We start from the raw sequence: 17223 nt of genomic DNA, 5'->3' as shown, positions 1-17223 counted from the left end.
GATAAAAAGGTACATTTTAGTTGCATTTTGCTGTTCAGAACAAGAAGTTCGGTCTTTAGCATATCAGGAATGAACTAGACAAGCATTTGCAGCAAATATTTATAAATTCCTAGACACTGTGAAACATTTAAACCTGAATGTGCAATTAGAGGCACAAATGTTGCTGGCTGCATCACGGATGGAGGTTGGAGATTTTGCAGTTTGTTGAATACATACACACACACACTTTACACTCTTTTCACACACGAGAAGTTCCCATCATACATTATAAATATTTCCACCAGACCCTTAGGTATAAGCATATATCTTAAATGTTTCCTCTGAAGCACTGAAAATTTATTCTGAAGACCTGTACTGCATCATTCTAAAAGAATTTTTAAATATCTTTGGTTATTGTGAACAAACATAATAATCCAAATGGCAGGTTCTGGTTGACCTTGCCTTGGCAGGGAGAGAATGAAGGCAAATGACAATACTATTTCACTCACCAATTTCTACACTTCAGTGATACTCAATTTTCACCATACTGAACATTTCCTCATCAGACAAGAGTTCCCCACTTTTCTTAAAATGATTGTCATCTGCTACAGCCATCTCAGCAAATGAGAGCAGCTGAGAGCGTATAAACACACATTATATGTATACTTTATATGTATGATATTTCAAAGTCAAGCTTTGAACTCTCTAAGAAGAGAATGTTCCCACTACGGTAGCGACCTTGCCCAGGCACTCCTCCTGCAGCAGATGTGGCTTTGCACTAACCCCACAAGTTGAAATTACTTCAGAGATGCTACAAATGGCAACACGTTGCATCATCAGGCTGGGTAAGTACCAAACCTAGCCCTTTGTTTCTGAAACACCATTCTGTATTTCTACATTTTACGTAGACTTAGAGGAGGATACAACTTTCTATTTTTTGCCAGCTTCTCATCTTGCTGGTCAAAACTTCTGCATTTCTTCCACATTTCTTCCACACTGCTTTCTGTGACAATTGCTTGAGATACCTTCTTTGAAGGAGACGGGAGACAAAGCAGTGTGAAGAAATGCAAGCACTGGTGCATGCAATCTGACACAACTAAAATCCATCCGAATGGGGCTTTGCAGCTTGCTATCTTTGTACCTCCAGACATTTTCAAATAACTTCTTCCTCTTCTGTTAGAGGTTTGTTGCTAGGGAAGCCTGTATCGGCCTGCAGCATGACGACCAACTGATGATATTGACACCATGAGCATGAAAATACACGGCAGCAACTTTCTTCAAACTCACTCAAATGCCAAACCTGTTTTTGTTTCTCCAATGCCACAAAAAACCCCAAACCAAATAAAACTCTGCCAAAGGAAACCAATCTCAATCAGCTATTATTTCCTTCCCTTAACTGCTCCAGCATCCTCCAGGAATATCTTTAATGCTGGATTTCACATAGCTTTGAACAAAGCTTCATAACTTGCCTGCCTCATCTTTGTAACATCAAGTCTCTCAGTCTACAACAGCTCCATCTCAGACAGTGCTAGAAATCCAGGTTGATCCCGCAGGAAGGCAGTAAAGCAAACAGTTTGAGAAACACTAGCCAAGGTGAGGAATAGATCAAGGCAGTTACAGTAGATCAAGGCAGTTAACAGCCTTCTCCTTCTGAATCAGCCTAAAACTGTATTTTAAACCTGTATTTTACTTTAAAGGAAGCAACCAATAGATTAACTCAGAATATAAAGAACACACTGCAATTTAAATATTAATGAAAACCTTCACGTGTTTGTTCACAAGTAAAAGTTTCCACTTAGTAAACAAGGTGAACGAAAATGGTGGGTCACCCAATGCAAGAAAAACCTGAAGCTCTTCAGAGTGGGAAAAGCAAGCAGGATAAGCCTGCCTGGAGACATGTCTACATTTCAGAGAGAAAAACATGGCTTTTTAAACTTTGTAATCTGTTCTTCAATAAAAAACGTATTTATTGTTAATATCAACAGATTAGCATGTAGCTTCTGTTAATGTTTGTTTATAAACAGCTACAATACAAGCAGCTTTAAATATCCAAGCTAAACATTTAAAATTCTGATAAAACAGTAAGAAAACCTCCACGCACCAACAGCTAACATTTCACAGAATCATAGAACAAATTGTCTTTTATAAAATATACTTTACTTCAGTAATAACAGTTTGGAAGAAAAGCTGTGTTACTTCAAAAAAGTTCAAAACCTGCTTGCTTTCAGAAGAGAGCAACATACAGATGAAAACATTCAAGATTCTTGTTTGTGCAGAGTAAAGTTGCTTGTTTATATTAATAAGAGTGGAAAGGGTGGACATTAATGACATTACATTGCATTCTTACCCAGCAACTAGAACATATTTTCCATCTGGTTGATCCTTTAACCTTTCCAGCAGGGACAAACGTACTTTGGCTTTGGTTTGGCCATAGATCTCAATTTCATCTGTAAGCAATCCTATCTCCTTGGCAAGCACATCAACAGCTTTTGGACTCTGTGCTCGGGAAATCTCAATATCACTGGAAAAGAAAACAAATAAGAGCCAGGAGATTTCTCTCAGCTTAGGTGGTCGACGACAGAGCACAAAACAACAGTAAATAATCCAACAATGGCGTTATTGTAATGAGTTTTTCAATTCTTTCTCATATTTTATTAACCAAACCTAAATATTAACTAACACCTAATATAACATTGAAAATCATGTGCAGTGTTTGTTAATTGTTACAATTTCACAGAGAGCTCTTGTTTAATCAGATTCCAAGTATTACGTAATACTTTCATATCAAGCTAGAGACGTGGCTGCTGGATGCTCTGTCCCACTGGACATGGATGTTTCTGGGTTCGTTTTCCCTTTTGTTCTCCTCCCTCACAGCATATTTCAGCACATACAATTTACTAAAAAGCGCATGCATTCCTTGGCCAACAGTCACACAAACACATTTGCTAAACCCGAAAGCCTGTGCATGCAGCGCCTTTTATCCGAGGGCAGAGCCAACACAGCCACTCCCCCACAAGGGCACTAAAGGAAACAAGGCATTTGAAGACCAACTCATGCACTTCTAAAACACAGCTGAACTAAGAATGGCCACAGAGCAGGAGTCTAAAGCACAGGGCTCAGCCAAGACATCCAGAGAGCTTACGAACAACCTCCAGCAAAGGCTGGGAGCAGCAGCTGAGGCAAGCACACAGATTACCTGAGGGGATGTGGATGCAGGTTAGGGGACACTATTGTATCTGCAATTCCTGACCTAGACAACCCGAGGTCCTGGGGTTTAATACTCTGTCATGGATTTTTCATTTGTGAGCTTGACCTAGTTGCCCATTATGTCCACATAAGTGTTTAGCAGCTGTAAGCTCCTGCGGTAGGGAAGCCCAGGGTCTGGCACAAGGGATGTGAAGAGTTGTCTCCTTTGGCTTTGAATTCCTCACATTACCACAAAAACAACTTAAAAAATGACTTTCAGCTTCACCAGGCTAATTTCTTCCTTTAGTTTCAGTTGATCACAGTATTTTTAAGATAGAATCTGGCAATGGCATGAAAGCTCATGTCCTGAACTACCAGTCTGCAGGACCTTAAATATCCATCAGTGAACATAAAACTACTGCCAGATCTCAACTCTGTGTGTGGACTTTGGCTGCTCTGCATCCACCAGCAAATGATCAGTCTGTGCCAACTTAATTGCTTGCAATTCTTTGAGGAAATCCTAAACTGGCTCCATTATTCATTTATAGTTCTCAAGTATCCCCCTTTTACACCCTGCAGCAGCAAAGTGAAACCCAGAAACCATCCACCCAAACAATAACATAAGCCAGTACTACAGGTCAAGGAGTTACTCAATCACAGGGCTGACCAGGAACCTGCTTTCTTTCAAAGACATACTAAGTGCATCCTCTTTCATGGAAGGATATACCTTTGGCTTCTTATGTGTGACTTCAAACACAACTAGTCATAAAATTGTAACAAGAACACAAGACAGAGGGGCTTACAAACATCACACAGCAAAAACTATCTGAAGTTTTCACTCAGAATTTACTACATACCAACAACTCAAGTCCCAGAAAATTCTCGCTAAGTCGATGGTAGTGTGGCCCCTTAAAGATCTAAGCAAGGAAAATTTTCAGGGTGACTATTCTCCTATTAAAGTAATTGATGCATTTAGCAAGAGGAGAAAGATGCAGACTAATATGACAAAGTTAATTTGCATTTTTTTCCTCCTACTAAATTTATTTTCCTAAAATACAGGAAATGAAAGATTTGGTTATACCTGTAATTTGGAAGTCTGTATTTGTAGCTGACTCTTTCAGTCTGACAATATATTGTCTATGTTGGAAATACCAGAATTACTCAATACGTTATGTTATTCAGTATTGCTGGAGATTTGCAACAGGGGTTCTTCTGCATGAATGAAAACTGTTAAGCAAGAAGTCCATCACTGACAATGCTAAGTGATAATTTACAAAATGCAGAAAAATTTAAAAGATGGAGGAAGGCTCTGCATCTACTCACCTGTGTGCTGACATTTTTTTTTACTGCATACTGTAAGAACTTTCCATGCCATTTCCAATATATTTGGAAATACTTCAACCCAGATCTCACAGAAATCAAAAAGCAGATGTTCTTAGTTTTAGTGCTTAAGCAGCTTTGCCTCATTTTCAATGAAAACTCCATCTGTTTCCACACAACGTGGTGTATTACTGCAAGATTACATTTTATTACAGGATACTTTCCATCTGAAGGGTTTCTTTACATTTAAAAGAAAAAAGACAAAGCTACAGAGTTAGCAGATAAATGCAAGCCCTATTGCTAATTATATAATATATATTATACTATATATATTATGGTGTATATACACCATTATTTATTAATTATGTAATTATTTATGTACTAAACACACAATGTCATAGAGAGGGTTGGGAATACTTTTTTTAAAGTTTTTTTTACCATCACACTCATGGCATTGCACACTTTAAATTTTAATTTTATTATTTAAGGACAGTTTTTTCAGGCTTCAGTTCTAGAAATGTTACATGCTAGCCCAGAAAAAGCTCAAGCATTTCTGTCCCCTTGTGTCCCTGGTTACAAGAGAAAACTCATTCTTTTGGCATCTCTGGTTTCAATTACATTTGTGTCCATTCCCATTAAACTGTTTTAAGAGACAGTGAAAAGTAAATCAAAATGCTTAGAAAAGACAACATTTTCTCACAGCTTTCCAAATAGATAGCAGTAGGACTCAGAATTACAGAATCACAGTGTGTCTGAGGTTGGAAAGGACCTCTGGAAGTCATCTGGTCCAACCCCCCTGCTCATGCAGGGTCATCTAGAGCTAGATAGTTGCCTGTGTCCAGGTGGCTTTTGAGTATCTCCTAGGATGGACACTCCACAACCACCCCGGACAATCTGTGTCAACGTTTGGTCATCCTCACAGTGAAAAAGTATTTCCCGATGTTCAGATGGAGCTTCCTGGGTTTCAGTTTGTGCTCAATGCCTATGGGTCTGTCACTGGGCTCCACTGAAAAGAGCCTGCCTTGGTCCTCTTTGTATTATTGTACACTGTATTTAGACACATTGGTAAGATCCTCCTATCCTCCAGACTAAGCAGTTCCAGATCTCTCTGAGTTTCTTCTGGTGTGAGGCTCCTTTAGCACCTGCAGAAGCAGGCGTACAAGTAAGCACAAAAAAATGTCAATGCTTTCCTGCATGGCAGAACCTCTGTTTCAGCCACCGGTTCCTCTCTCTGTCACTCAACACAACCAACACACAGCAAAGCACTTGAGCACAGTAGAGAGCTCAATCTGCTCTAAATGTCAGAGATGTCAGCAATCGTGCCAAGGCCAACCTGAAATCCCTGAGGCCCAGACACAGGCCTTGGGAAGTGAATGACAGGAACTGATTGAAAAGATTCTGGCTATGCGAATAAATGTACTTCCTGATTTTCACACCCACACGGGAATTTAAAAGTCTAATGCAGACGAAAGTACTTCTACTGAGGGAAGAAAATAATACAAACTAAAATGCCATTGAAATCACTGAGCCTTAACTAAACACCTTCCTACATTTAGCCATTAGAAACTTCTTGTCTTTTGTATTTCTGCTGGTTTTGCACAAGGCTTCTCCTCCCTTCCTCAGTGAAACCTTCCAGCTTTAGGTCTTCATTAAATACAGCTTGGCTCCAAGGCAGATCATCAAAGTAAAAATTGATAGCAAACAAAAGCACATGGTCATGATGAAGCATACAAGAGAATGTCCACATAAAGTTAAAAATTAATTAGGCATGGAACATTTTTAAGTTGTCACACTTGCTTACTCTTTTGTAAAATATTTTTAATTGTTTTTTCTCCTTCAAAAATTTTTCTGCTTCAAATTTTTTTTCCTCCTTCTTTCTTCCTTATTACCTGGGCACTGGGGAGAGGGGCTGCAGTTTCAAGCAGTGGAGATCCCACTTCCTGTACTGCTGGGACTGGATCCATCGCTCCATGTTTTTTACCATGTTCTGGTTTTAAACAAGAAAACAGCACACAACAGCTGCATCATAAATGCTGAACACTAACTTCAAACAATCTCTAGAGTATGTTGAAATAACTTCTATGGCAAAGGCTAACAAAAAACCCCCAAGCTGAAAAATTTTTCCATTTCATGGTTTTAGGACAAAATAAGAGCCACTTTCCTATTGTTTGACCACATTTCAAAAAGAAACAACTCCATTAACACATAAGTGGCAGAGAAAAGTCTCTAATTAGGCAGTTGGACATTTTATTCTCGTTAGATGAATTACTATTCTTCTTTCACACCTTATAAACAACAGAAGATACTGATTGTTCATTGACTGAGTCATGCTTCTTCCACACTAAATAACAAACTTTTGGACTCTCTATCCATCATGATGCAAAAATGCAGATACAATTAATCTTCACAGACTTACCAGAGTGAGTGACATTAGCCTATTGACACAGGTGCTTCTGCCAAGCTTTACTGTGTTAACCAGAATTATGAGATGTCTGATTTTTAATTTCTTTATCTAATTAAATGTAATAGGTATCACTCTAACTGATTAAGAGTTGCTATTAAAACAGAAGTCAGGTAAGATGTTCGAAAGAGCAAAACAAAAGTTAAAATCTAAACTGTAGAAGCAATTTCTGCAACTTACAGAGCAACAAATCTACAACACTTGAAGGTACACTAACCTGCATTCTCATTGCTACTGCAAGAGAACCAACAGTCTTTTCAGCAGCAGGGTTGTTTTGCTGACCATAGTTGTGTTTCTCTGAAAAATATAAGCATTGCACTAATAAATCACAAAGCTTTTGTGAGTGGGAGAAGTATTTAAAAATTATGTTCAAATAAAAAATTTCTGAATGTTGAATTGAAATTTAACGATATTACTGATAAAATTATAGGTGGCTTCTCTTTAATACCTAAAATGAAATCACCCAGAGGGATGAATATACTGTGAAAATCAGAGAGTAACTGTATGCTCTGAAACATATTACACAAATTCACACAGCTGTAAGGATTTGAAAAGCTATATTTTGTCATTTTGCTGTAATCCTTCTTCTGGCTTGTTCTTCTGTTGTTGCTCATTGACTTTCATCTAGACACAAATTCTCCAAAATTCACATCCTAGTCTCTTTGGGCATATCAAGGCCCTAGCCACATTCTGAAGGGCACAGACATAGTTGTAATAAAAAATAACAACTGTACGCTGACAGCTTTAACTTTTCTCCCACACAGGAACTGAAGTGCAAACCCTGACCTGGTCAAGCTCTCGCACTGCTCACCCATTCTCTACTGGTCATAAAAGGCTCCTGTTGCCTTGCACAGTTACCCCTCCCAACAAGGGTCCCAGCAGCAGCAGGGCACAGAACACTCAGACTGGAGGCAGCGTGGCAGGCAGAGCCATGCTGTGGAGCCAACACCTGCACCCAGCTATGGCCCACTCTCCCTCACCCATCAGTGAGAGCAAGAGACCCTCTCTGCAGACACCCTCAGCCTCATTCTGTATGTTTCCTGACCCTTTCTCAAACTTTCTTGCCAGCAGGCATCTACACATCAGTGCCAAAGCCAACCAAGCTGAAGGCAACAGTCCTCATATTAAACTCTAATTAAGAAAGTGTCCTTCTACTTGCATCAACACTTGCAGTTAAAACAAACAAACAAACAACAAAATCTTCTGGAGATGCTCAGCTTTAGATTTAGACAGAGGAATTTTACTGGAATAGTCTATTACAGTCATAAGCTGACTCTTGTTGCTTTGAGACCAGGCTGGGAGAGCTGCCAAACAGACAAATGGAGTAGGAAGAATGAAGTTTAAAACCCCCTTTCAGACAGCTGTGCTTTACAGAAACATTTTGACTTTTTATGTTATTTGGCTTAATATGACTTTTTTATCAGGGCAGAGCTAGCATGTGTGTAAATACATATTAGAATTAGACAATTCCCTTCAAAAAACTATTTCCCTCAGACTGCCTATGCTACACAGTCACCCCAAAAATGACTAACCAGGCTTTTACAGGGGTGAAGGTGAAACTCGAGGTGAAAGTCATGCACGCACGGAGTTAGCAAGACAGTCACAGGATTGCAACAGCTCTCTTAGGACAAATTTTCCAGATGGACGCTGGAATAGCACTCTCTGCTTTGGACTATGGTCACTACAGAACTACAGACCTTGTGCTCCCTCCTCTGACTCATACCCTACTGGGCAGATGAGTGAGAGCTGCTGCCAGATGCTACCTGTCTGCTCAGGCAGCTTAGAATAGAGAAGAGGTGGGGAAATAGTTGTATTTCCCACTAACATACTTAAAACCACATGGGCTTCGGCTTTCAAGTGACCCCAAAGGAGCTGGACATCAAATCCTAAATAATTCTGGCATCCTTAAGTTTTTTTCAGAAAGTTATTTTCATCTCCATACATTTACATATAAAGTATATTCCTGCAAGACACTACCAGCACTCACCTGATTCCAAGGTTGTCGGTGCAACAGAAGCAGATGTTGCACTGCTCGCAAATTGCAGAAAACTGTGATAATTTAAAAATCTTTGATTGGATTAAAAAAAAAAACCTTGAAAAAGAATTCTGTCACTTTGGAGTGAGCACTTTTCTCTACTCTTCTGATTTACAACATTACATTTCCCCAATTCAGCTGTGCCCTTGCAACTTTTGCGTGCTTTGAAAACACACGAATGTAGATGACATGTACACCCACGCAAGTTGGAAACCTAGCCACCATCTAGCAAGAACAAAAGTTACTTGATGACTATTGCTTTCAGGCTTCATTAAGCTCCTGTGACCCCACAGATGTTAAGTCGGACATTTCTAAAGCATGAAGAAACCCAGAACAATTTCCAAGCACCTCAGCCAGATTCCATGGAAGTTAAGAGTCAGTTGTAAGATTCAGTTGTTTCTCCAAGGTCACAACTACTCCACAATGGGCTTTCCACAAACATCTTGCAACTAAACTAACTGCATTCTTCCTGTTAGACACCTGTGTTTCATGTACCTCTCAAGTAAGCCTTGAGACCAACATTTTTACAGCTGGTAAAATGCATTTCTGCTGTAATTTCAGAGTTTCTCCAAGGTTCTGACAACCTCAAAAGCATAACCATATAGACAGATAGACATTTGGTAGATAAGTTCTATTTAAATTATCTTCATCAAAATCTCATGCTGCCTTTCCAAAAAATCGCAGTACTCAACAGAGCGCACTGCTACAACTTGAGAAATGCAAGGAAACATACATGCTTATGCCAAATCTTACATTTCCTGCCTTAGGAATGAATGTTACTGTGATACGTAATGCAGCTTTTCCAACAGCACTCTTTCACAGCAGGGAAACATTAGTATTATCTATAGCTCTTTAGAGCAACTAAAGCATGAAGATTTTTAAGTCTTAAGACATAGCATGCAGTTATACTGCATAACTTCTAGGTCTGTGAAGGCTCAGACTCCCTTTTCAATGGAGAAAATTAGGTGTGAGACTTGCACCACTGAAAGTGAGACTTGCACCAGTGCTGGGAAAGTCCAGTCACTCCTGGTGCCCACTCAGGCTGAAAGGACTGGCTTATCCCATGCTGTCAGAACAGTCCTGCACCTCCATCCCAAGTCTGTCACAGAGGAGGTTTCTACTTGCAAGATTAAAATGAGGAGGGGAGATTCCTTTTCATTTATTTATTTTTAGGTATGACCGCTGTACCACCACTCCCTCTCTTCTCTATTCCTTTCCATTTCTCCACCATTCCTTCTTCATGTCTGACTGTGTCATACTAGTAGTTTGGGTACCTGCTGAAGAGACCTGTGTGCCAAGCCCTGCCCCACAGATACTCAACAATTATATCCAAAAATCCCTATGGGAAATAAATGGGCATTAGAGATGCAAGGAGTCTCCTAGTCACTAGTCCAGGAAAAAGAAAAGATGTATTAATTTTGGACAACCTGTGCAGCATCAGGAAGGGATAAGGATGGTACCCACCCCTGAGATCCTCAGTAGGATCAGAGATCTGCTTTGGGAGGTGAAAGATGAACGTCCAAATGTCTTCAGACAATTGAGTGAATAATAACCCAGATCTCCCACACCTGCAGTGTCTGTTCCAGTCAAGAGGACATCATGAAAGACAAAGAAAGAAATCTATTGCTAAGGCCATGCTTTGCATGGTAACAGCAGCTGCTTTATTATGAGCCTGATCTTGCATTAGCTCTGCATAGAGTGTCTGCTTCATTTGTCCTTAGGGAATATCCCTAGTTTAAAGCCCATGCAATTAGGTTTTCTGAGCTTTATGCCCATTTCCACAGTTTTTATGCCCATTTCATCAACAGATGTCAATCTAGTACACTTGTGATAAGATGAACTTCCTCACCTATTAATTCACAGCATAATCTCACTGGGATGCTGACAGTCAAATTCATATACACACCAAAAATCTAGAAAATATCTAGAGATCTTCATGGAATTTTAAGAAATTTTACAGGAAATGTAAAATTACATATTATTATAATTACTGCAGGTTATTCTAGCAGCAGAGTAACTTCTGGGAAGATTTCTTAATTTTATTCCAAATAAAATTCTGTAACGTGTTTCAATTGAGAAATTAATGAACGCATACACCCCCAACAACAAGTCAGGTGATAAGGAAGGAGGTGAATCCAAACTTTTTGTAGGAATAATTACTGCAGGAGATGTTCTGCATCTTCTTAGCTACACATTATTTCTGTACTCCTTCCTGCACCACTCTCTGCAGACACTTTCACAGCACTCTGAAGTTGATATTTCTTCCCTTCTTCTCTTTTTCCCATATTCCAGGCGAGTCCACAGAAGTCACAGGATAAGACACTGTACAAAACAGCACTATAATAATAGCTCATCTGATGACCCAAAAGTCTTCCCTCCGAATTCTCTGAATCCACTGGGTCATCGCATCCTGGTATGAAGAATCTGTTCCAACCTCTCTTCTCTCACCTAACATCTTTTTCCTATGAATACATCAGAGAAAGGTGTACACATGCCCTGTACACACACCTCTAAGGGCCCTCCCACAGAGATGCAACTTTTGACCACATTGCATTGTCGCCAAGATGCCACACACACCTCAAAGGTTTGCTGTACACCACCTGCAGGAGCTGTTACCTTTTATCACCTCTTACCTGACAGCAGATCACGAGCACAACTGATAATGGTGGCCCCAGGCTTTATCCAGCTCACAGGAACATCATCAGGTTTTGTACTGCCAAACACCACCACGTCTGCGTGACGGAGCTAGGGACAGACCAAAACACCCCCAGAAACAAAGCAAGCATTTAATCTTAGAAAAACATACTCGAATATTCATCTTAAAAATATTCAGACTTATATAGCAATGCCTTTTGAGCAAAGCATTTGCAGACAACAAGAACAAAAAAGAAAGATCCAAACTGATATTCTGATTCTTACCTGCCACAAAACTTAAGAATAGCATTTAAAATTAAGTTAGGTAAACAAATTGTGAGATTAGGCAAGTGAGACCAAAGTCAGTATCAATATTTAATGGGGATTACATCCTTCCGAATAAAAAGTTCTACCGTTGTCCTAAAGTCCAAGATAACTTGGAGCAACTCAGGAAAAAGAAGGGTTGAAAGACAGTAAATAGGCACTTATAAAGAGTACAGTCAGGTTGTCTGACAGTAGAAAACCAGGCCAGCTGACAGGAATGCAAGATGACCCCTTCTGCGAAGATCGATGCCTTTGAAGAATACCAATTAAAGTACTTTTTTCCTTCTCAGTTCATGTTTGCTAATCACTGCCCCTGATTTAGCTCAACCTGGCAGATGTTGGAGCAAAAATGGTTGCTACAAAAATTCTTATAATCAAAGATGTAAGTGCATTTCTTTCCCCACTTCCTCTGAAACAGGGCCCTGTACAAGTTATTAGAATCAGCATGAGATGAAGGACAGCACCAGAAGCAGATGTATAAAGATCCACTAAAATAGCAAAGCACAGACACAACACTGCCTCAAGACTGAATGTAAAAATTATTTCAGAGATACAGCAGTTTTGGTAATATTTTGGATAAATGCAAATTAATTCCAAGTGTCACAAGATCAGTGAGCTACTCTACGAATTGATTTGTGACTGACAAGTGTTCTAGCTTCTTTTTTGGCCAAAAGTGCTCTGACACAACCCTGCCCAACACTCTTGCCAAGAAGGAGCAGCTACAAATCTTGTCAGGATAGCAGGTTTTTGGCACAGCTGAGCATCCAGGAGGGGAGAAGAACATAACTGCTGTGGAAAAGGCAGAAAACTAAAAAAAACTCCATCTTCCCCTCAGAGGACACAAGGATGGCCTAACCCTCCTTAGAGATCCCCATGTGGACACAAAGCCAAAAGTTTGGGAGAAGATTTCCTTGCTTGACAAATGACTAATGCAATGAGCTGATTCAGGCTTCAGTCACATGTCCAGCAACACTCCTGTGATTGCCTGTGCACAGTCATTCAGCCTTATTCGAATTGCTCACACTCCTGAGTCTCATGCAAGTATCAGTTTACACACCACTCCTAGAAGGCTACATAAGTCATAATGCTTGACCAGTGTCAGGTCAAATGATACTGAGAAATCTGGAAGGAAATTCAGATAAAAAGATGCTGTAATGACTTGTGTACCAAGAATACCATGCTGAAGGCACGCTTCGCCCTACAGAAGAAGGAAATTTCTGTTGTAACAGTCAACATCAACACAGAGAAAAACAGTGATTTTTCTCAGTTACATGAGCACAGACTTTTTGTTCCAAAGAAAAAATAATTCCTATTCTAGCAGTTATAAATCATATACTGTAAGTCAAGATGCCTTCCCATGCAAAGCCTCTGGGACAAGGACTAAGAGCTTTGCACACCGCTTAGTATCGTGAATTGATGAACAAGTTGAGAGCTGTATGCAACAAGTAATAATTCTGATGAATGTTCAGCCAACATACTTATGACAGAATTGATTCAATGTAACTATAATGTCAGAAAACAACTGATGGAACCAAATATTCATCTCTATGACTACCGACCCTAATGTTGAAAAATGTTCTTAACAGCTGAACACAATTATTTTTGTAGCCAACATTAATACTGGTTCGGATAGCTAACATCGCACATACCCATAAATTTTACCAGAAAACCAGCTGGACCTGTCATCTCATTGCCCTGCTCCACCTCCTCCATGAAAAAAAGCTGCATCACATGGCAGCAAAGAGTTGTACCACAGGTTAAAGACACACTGATTTCTCAGAGCCTCCCCCAGTGTGATTTCCTTTCCCTTATTTCACAAAGAAAACAATATTTTATGTGCAACTATTGTAAAAGTTCCTGCAGAGTCAATAAAATATACATCTCAAACATTTTAGAGAAATTTTTTTCCCCTATGAGTATTTTTTAAAACTATATACAGAAACTGGGAGAGCAAGTCCACTGAAAGCAAAATACTTGTGTACAGAATTTTGGGTATCCTTGGAAGAGATTTATGTGATCTCCATCAGGGAATTTTAGTTTCACTTGCAAGAAGTTGTGCCCATGCCTCCTTTGCTTTTAGATTTTTCTCTCTTGCCATAATCTACCCTTTTGACTGCCTGTTATTCACTAAAGCAAGAAGCAAGCCTTGGGATGCGTGTTCAGGGTCATCTCCTACATCACAAACTGGCCACAGACATTAGAGATGGAAAAGTCCTATGAAATCATCACATTCAGCTTCCCTCAGCAAATGCACCACAGTCCCTGGACAGAGGACAGAGAGGACACAGAGGACACATTTGACAGGAACCAGATGCTACAGGCAGCCACAGCCAGAAGGTCAAGGAGATACCCATGAGGGAGAACATGTGGCCACCTGCCCCATGCTCCCTGGACAGCAAGGCTCCATTCCATCAAGCTGGCCAGAGGAAGGAATGACAAGCATCAGGCCAAACCCTCCGTAATGTACTAGGGCAACAGGCTGCAGACAAAGTAAGCCATTAGTGCAGTAGTATCCTGCCTTCTCACCGGTAAATATTTTTTCAGTTGGGAAGAGCTGTGCCAATAAATAATCTGAAACCTTACCTCATAACAAAATATGATCTTCTCCACCAAGATCTAAATTGAAGCAGATTAAGAAGCACCACCCATTCCCAAGACAGAACACCAAATGTTAAAACAACAATACTGACTTTCGAGCCAAGTATTAAATGATAATGGCACAAAGTAGCTGTACATTACAGATAACTGAAACTTCATTTTGCTGTGGAGTCTGCATAAAATTTACATTTTCCCATAGTTAAAATGGACTGCTAAAAAAGCCATTTTTAAATGCATGATTAAACAAAATAAAAATTAAAATTAATAATTGAAATGTAAAAGCCCTCAGAGTCCTGGGTATGAAGCTAGGCAATACAAAATTGAAGAGATGGGATGAGGAATAGGAATCTGATTAAAAGATTTTTCACAAATCTCTTTATGAAAAAAGTCTTTATGCACATCAGTTTACAGATCAGGTTCTACTTCAATCACAGCAATTCTAATTAGTTTCTGAAATCTTGAAAATTTTTTAAGTCAATGACTAGTTTCAGGTACTTCTTCCACCAACGCAAGTACTAATTATGTTGTTTCTTCCAGCTTTCCCTGCCACATCATCCTGAATGCACTTGCCCTACACAGTGAAAATCAAGCCCACATCTCTGCTGTGGACTCAAGCCTGCCACTATGATCCATGCTTTCGCAACTGCTTCTCTAACTTACAGGCAGGGGGATACATTTCAAAATTACAAGGAACAGAGATGATGTACACAAAATGTTGAAGTGGAATTACTTTGTCTACATCATCATCATTAGAAACTCTCATGGAGCTTCCCTCTCCTCTCCCCTTATGGGATCCGTGTACCTGCTCTCTGGTTCTTTCATGCTTACAACACAAAATGTATTTTTCTGCCTGTAACAAGACTCTTGGTCTTACCAAGACAACAAAACTAGGACAGCAAATGGTTAAGAGATGTCTAAGAGTTTGAAGCTCAAGTGTCAGCTCTAAGGAAAAGCACACTGTGGCCAGAAGTTCTTTTCCAAACTGAAAAGGAAACTCCCATTCAGCACTCCAGCTGAACCACTCTCACACTTCTTAACCTCGCTTTTGCAAACAACTTTTCTATTCCTAATTATACCTAGATAGACCAATTCTCACTTCTTTTACAATAAGATTTGTAGGATAGCAGCTCTCTTAAAACAGGCATGATGTGGTTCACACACAGACTACATTAAAGATGATGTGCTGAAATAATGACTGACTAAATTTAGATGACTGAAACAAAATTCTGTTTTCTGACAGAATTAGGTATTACCCATGTTTTGGCAAGAAAATAATCTGTTTTTTTCAATACTAATCTACTTGACAACCTCCTTTCAAACTAGAAAGCATAATTCTGATGTAATACAGGATTAAACACGTCAGCTCCCATTCTTCACATGCAATACTGAATTGACTTTTGGGGAGTCCCATTTTAAAATTACAAGGGAGATGTTCCTAAATGTCACTAGGTCATTCTTCAGGCACAATGCAGTGAATGTGCTTTGAAGAGTTATCTACACAAAGCTTAACAGAACGATAACATCATAAGTATTTCCTCCAAGATGCTTATGTCTTTATCTCTCACTTTGTAATTTCTTTTACATTGAACATATCATTGCAAAAAGAACAATGTTTCTTCATGGCAACTTTGCACAGATGTGCCAGAACCTTCTAAAATGCTTTCTTTTATTTGTGAATTATTTGAAAACCCAGAAAGCTCAAGAGTTCTGAAGGACGTGGCTCAGCTGTGCCGTGATGATTATTTTTAAGAAATGAAGTCAAGCAAATTCAAAATGGAACAAAAAGAAATATTAACAACCTACTCCACTTAACAAAACATGAAGTGGGGAGGGAAAAGAACATTGAAACTGTGTCCATTATCTCAGATCAAAGCAATGAAATAAAAATGTACCATTATTTATTTTATTCCCTTTCCCTGCCATAAGACAGAACAGACTTGCTTTAAAGGAGCACACTAAGTCAGATGGTAGATGTCATTATGCTGATTTTTAGGAGAGCTACCCCTGTATTAGACTTCTCCTAAGGTGGACTAAAACATGTCTTCCTCTTGATCATTTTCAAAATATTTTTGCAAAAGTGCATGAGTAAAAGAAGCAATAACAAGTCCATAGCAATACAAAACCTTACCCAAAAAACCCTACAACCTTAGTGTTGTGTAACTCATTTAAATTAAAAGAATTTCTAAAGAAAACACTTGTTGTTATGCTGTCCTTTTTAAAAAGGAGAATGAATCAGCAGAGCTAGTCTAAGGTAATGTAGTAACCACCTAAGAAAGGCATTACATCATTAACGTCAGGGTTAGTGCTTCAATGCAAATAGGTCTGGCCATTGGCTTACGACAAGTAACATTCCCCTACCCTGTAGCGGGTTGGGTTTGTAACCAGGCGGAAACACCAATTTAGTGAAGTGGTTTGGTCCAAGATACTCGTTACTGTTTATCTTCTGTGAGATAAGAATTAGGAGAAACGCAAAGCAGGCACCAATCTTGAAAGACTATAAAGAAGTTTATTAACAGACCTAAAAGAAGAAAAAAAAAACCATACCACATTCAGAACACTTCTCCTCCCACCACCTTTCTCCCTTCTCCCACTGACAATGTAAAAAGACAACCCTTGAGATGTTCAGTCTGTTTACCACTTCCATAATAACCTTGTTCAGTCCATTTAGGAAGAGGAGTCTCTCTTG

The 17223-nt window shown here is 39.4% G+C and overlaps 1 protein-coding gene across 1 annotated transcript in view; it reads right to left on the bottom strand.

Moving 5' to 3' along the window:
* MTHFD1L (methylenetetrahydrofolate dehydrogenase (NADP+ dependent) 1-like) overlaps window positions 1-17223 on the bottom strand; it is a 148382-nt gene that overhangs the window by 119476 nt on the left and 11683 nt on the right. Inside the window, exons 8-11 of the mRNA XM_017739428.1 lie at window positions 11615-11726; window positions 7164-7243; window positions 6375-6472; window positions 2327-2500 (exon numbers count right to left, since the gene is read on the bottom strand). Coding sequence (XP_017594917.1) covers window positions 2327-2500; window positions 6375-6472; window positions 7164-7243; window positions 11615-11726 — 464 coding nt within the window. The remainder of the gene's footprint in view (window positions 1-2326; window positions 2501-6374; window positions 6473-7163; window positions 7244-11614; window positions 11727-17223) is intronic.

The sequence above is a fragment of the Corvus brachyrhynchos genome, unplaced genomic scaffold (assembly GCF_000691975.1).
Source record: "Corvus brachyrhynchos isolate BGI_N302 unplaced genomic scaffold, ASM69197v1 scaffold14, whole genome shotgun sequence".
NCBI lineage: Eukaryota > Metazoa > Chordata > Aves > Passeriformes > Corvidae > Corvus > Corvus brachyrhynchos.
Note: the sequence above shows the minus strand (reverse complement) of the source record. Positions and strands in the feature narration are given on the sequence as shown.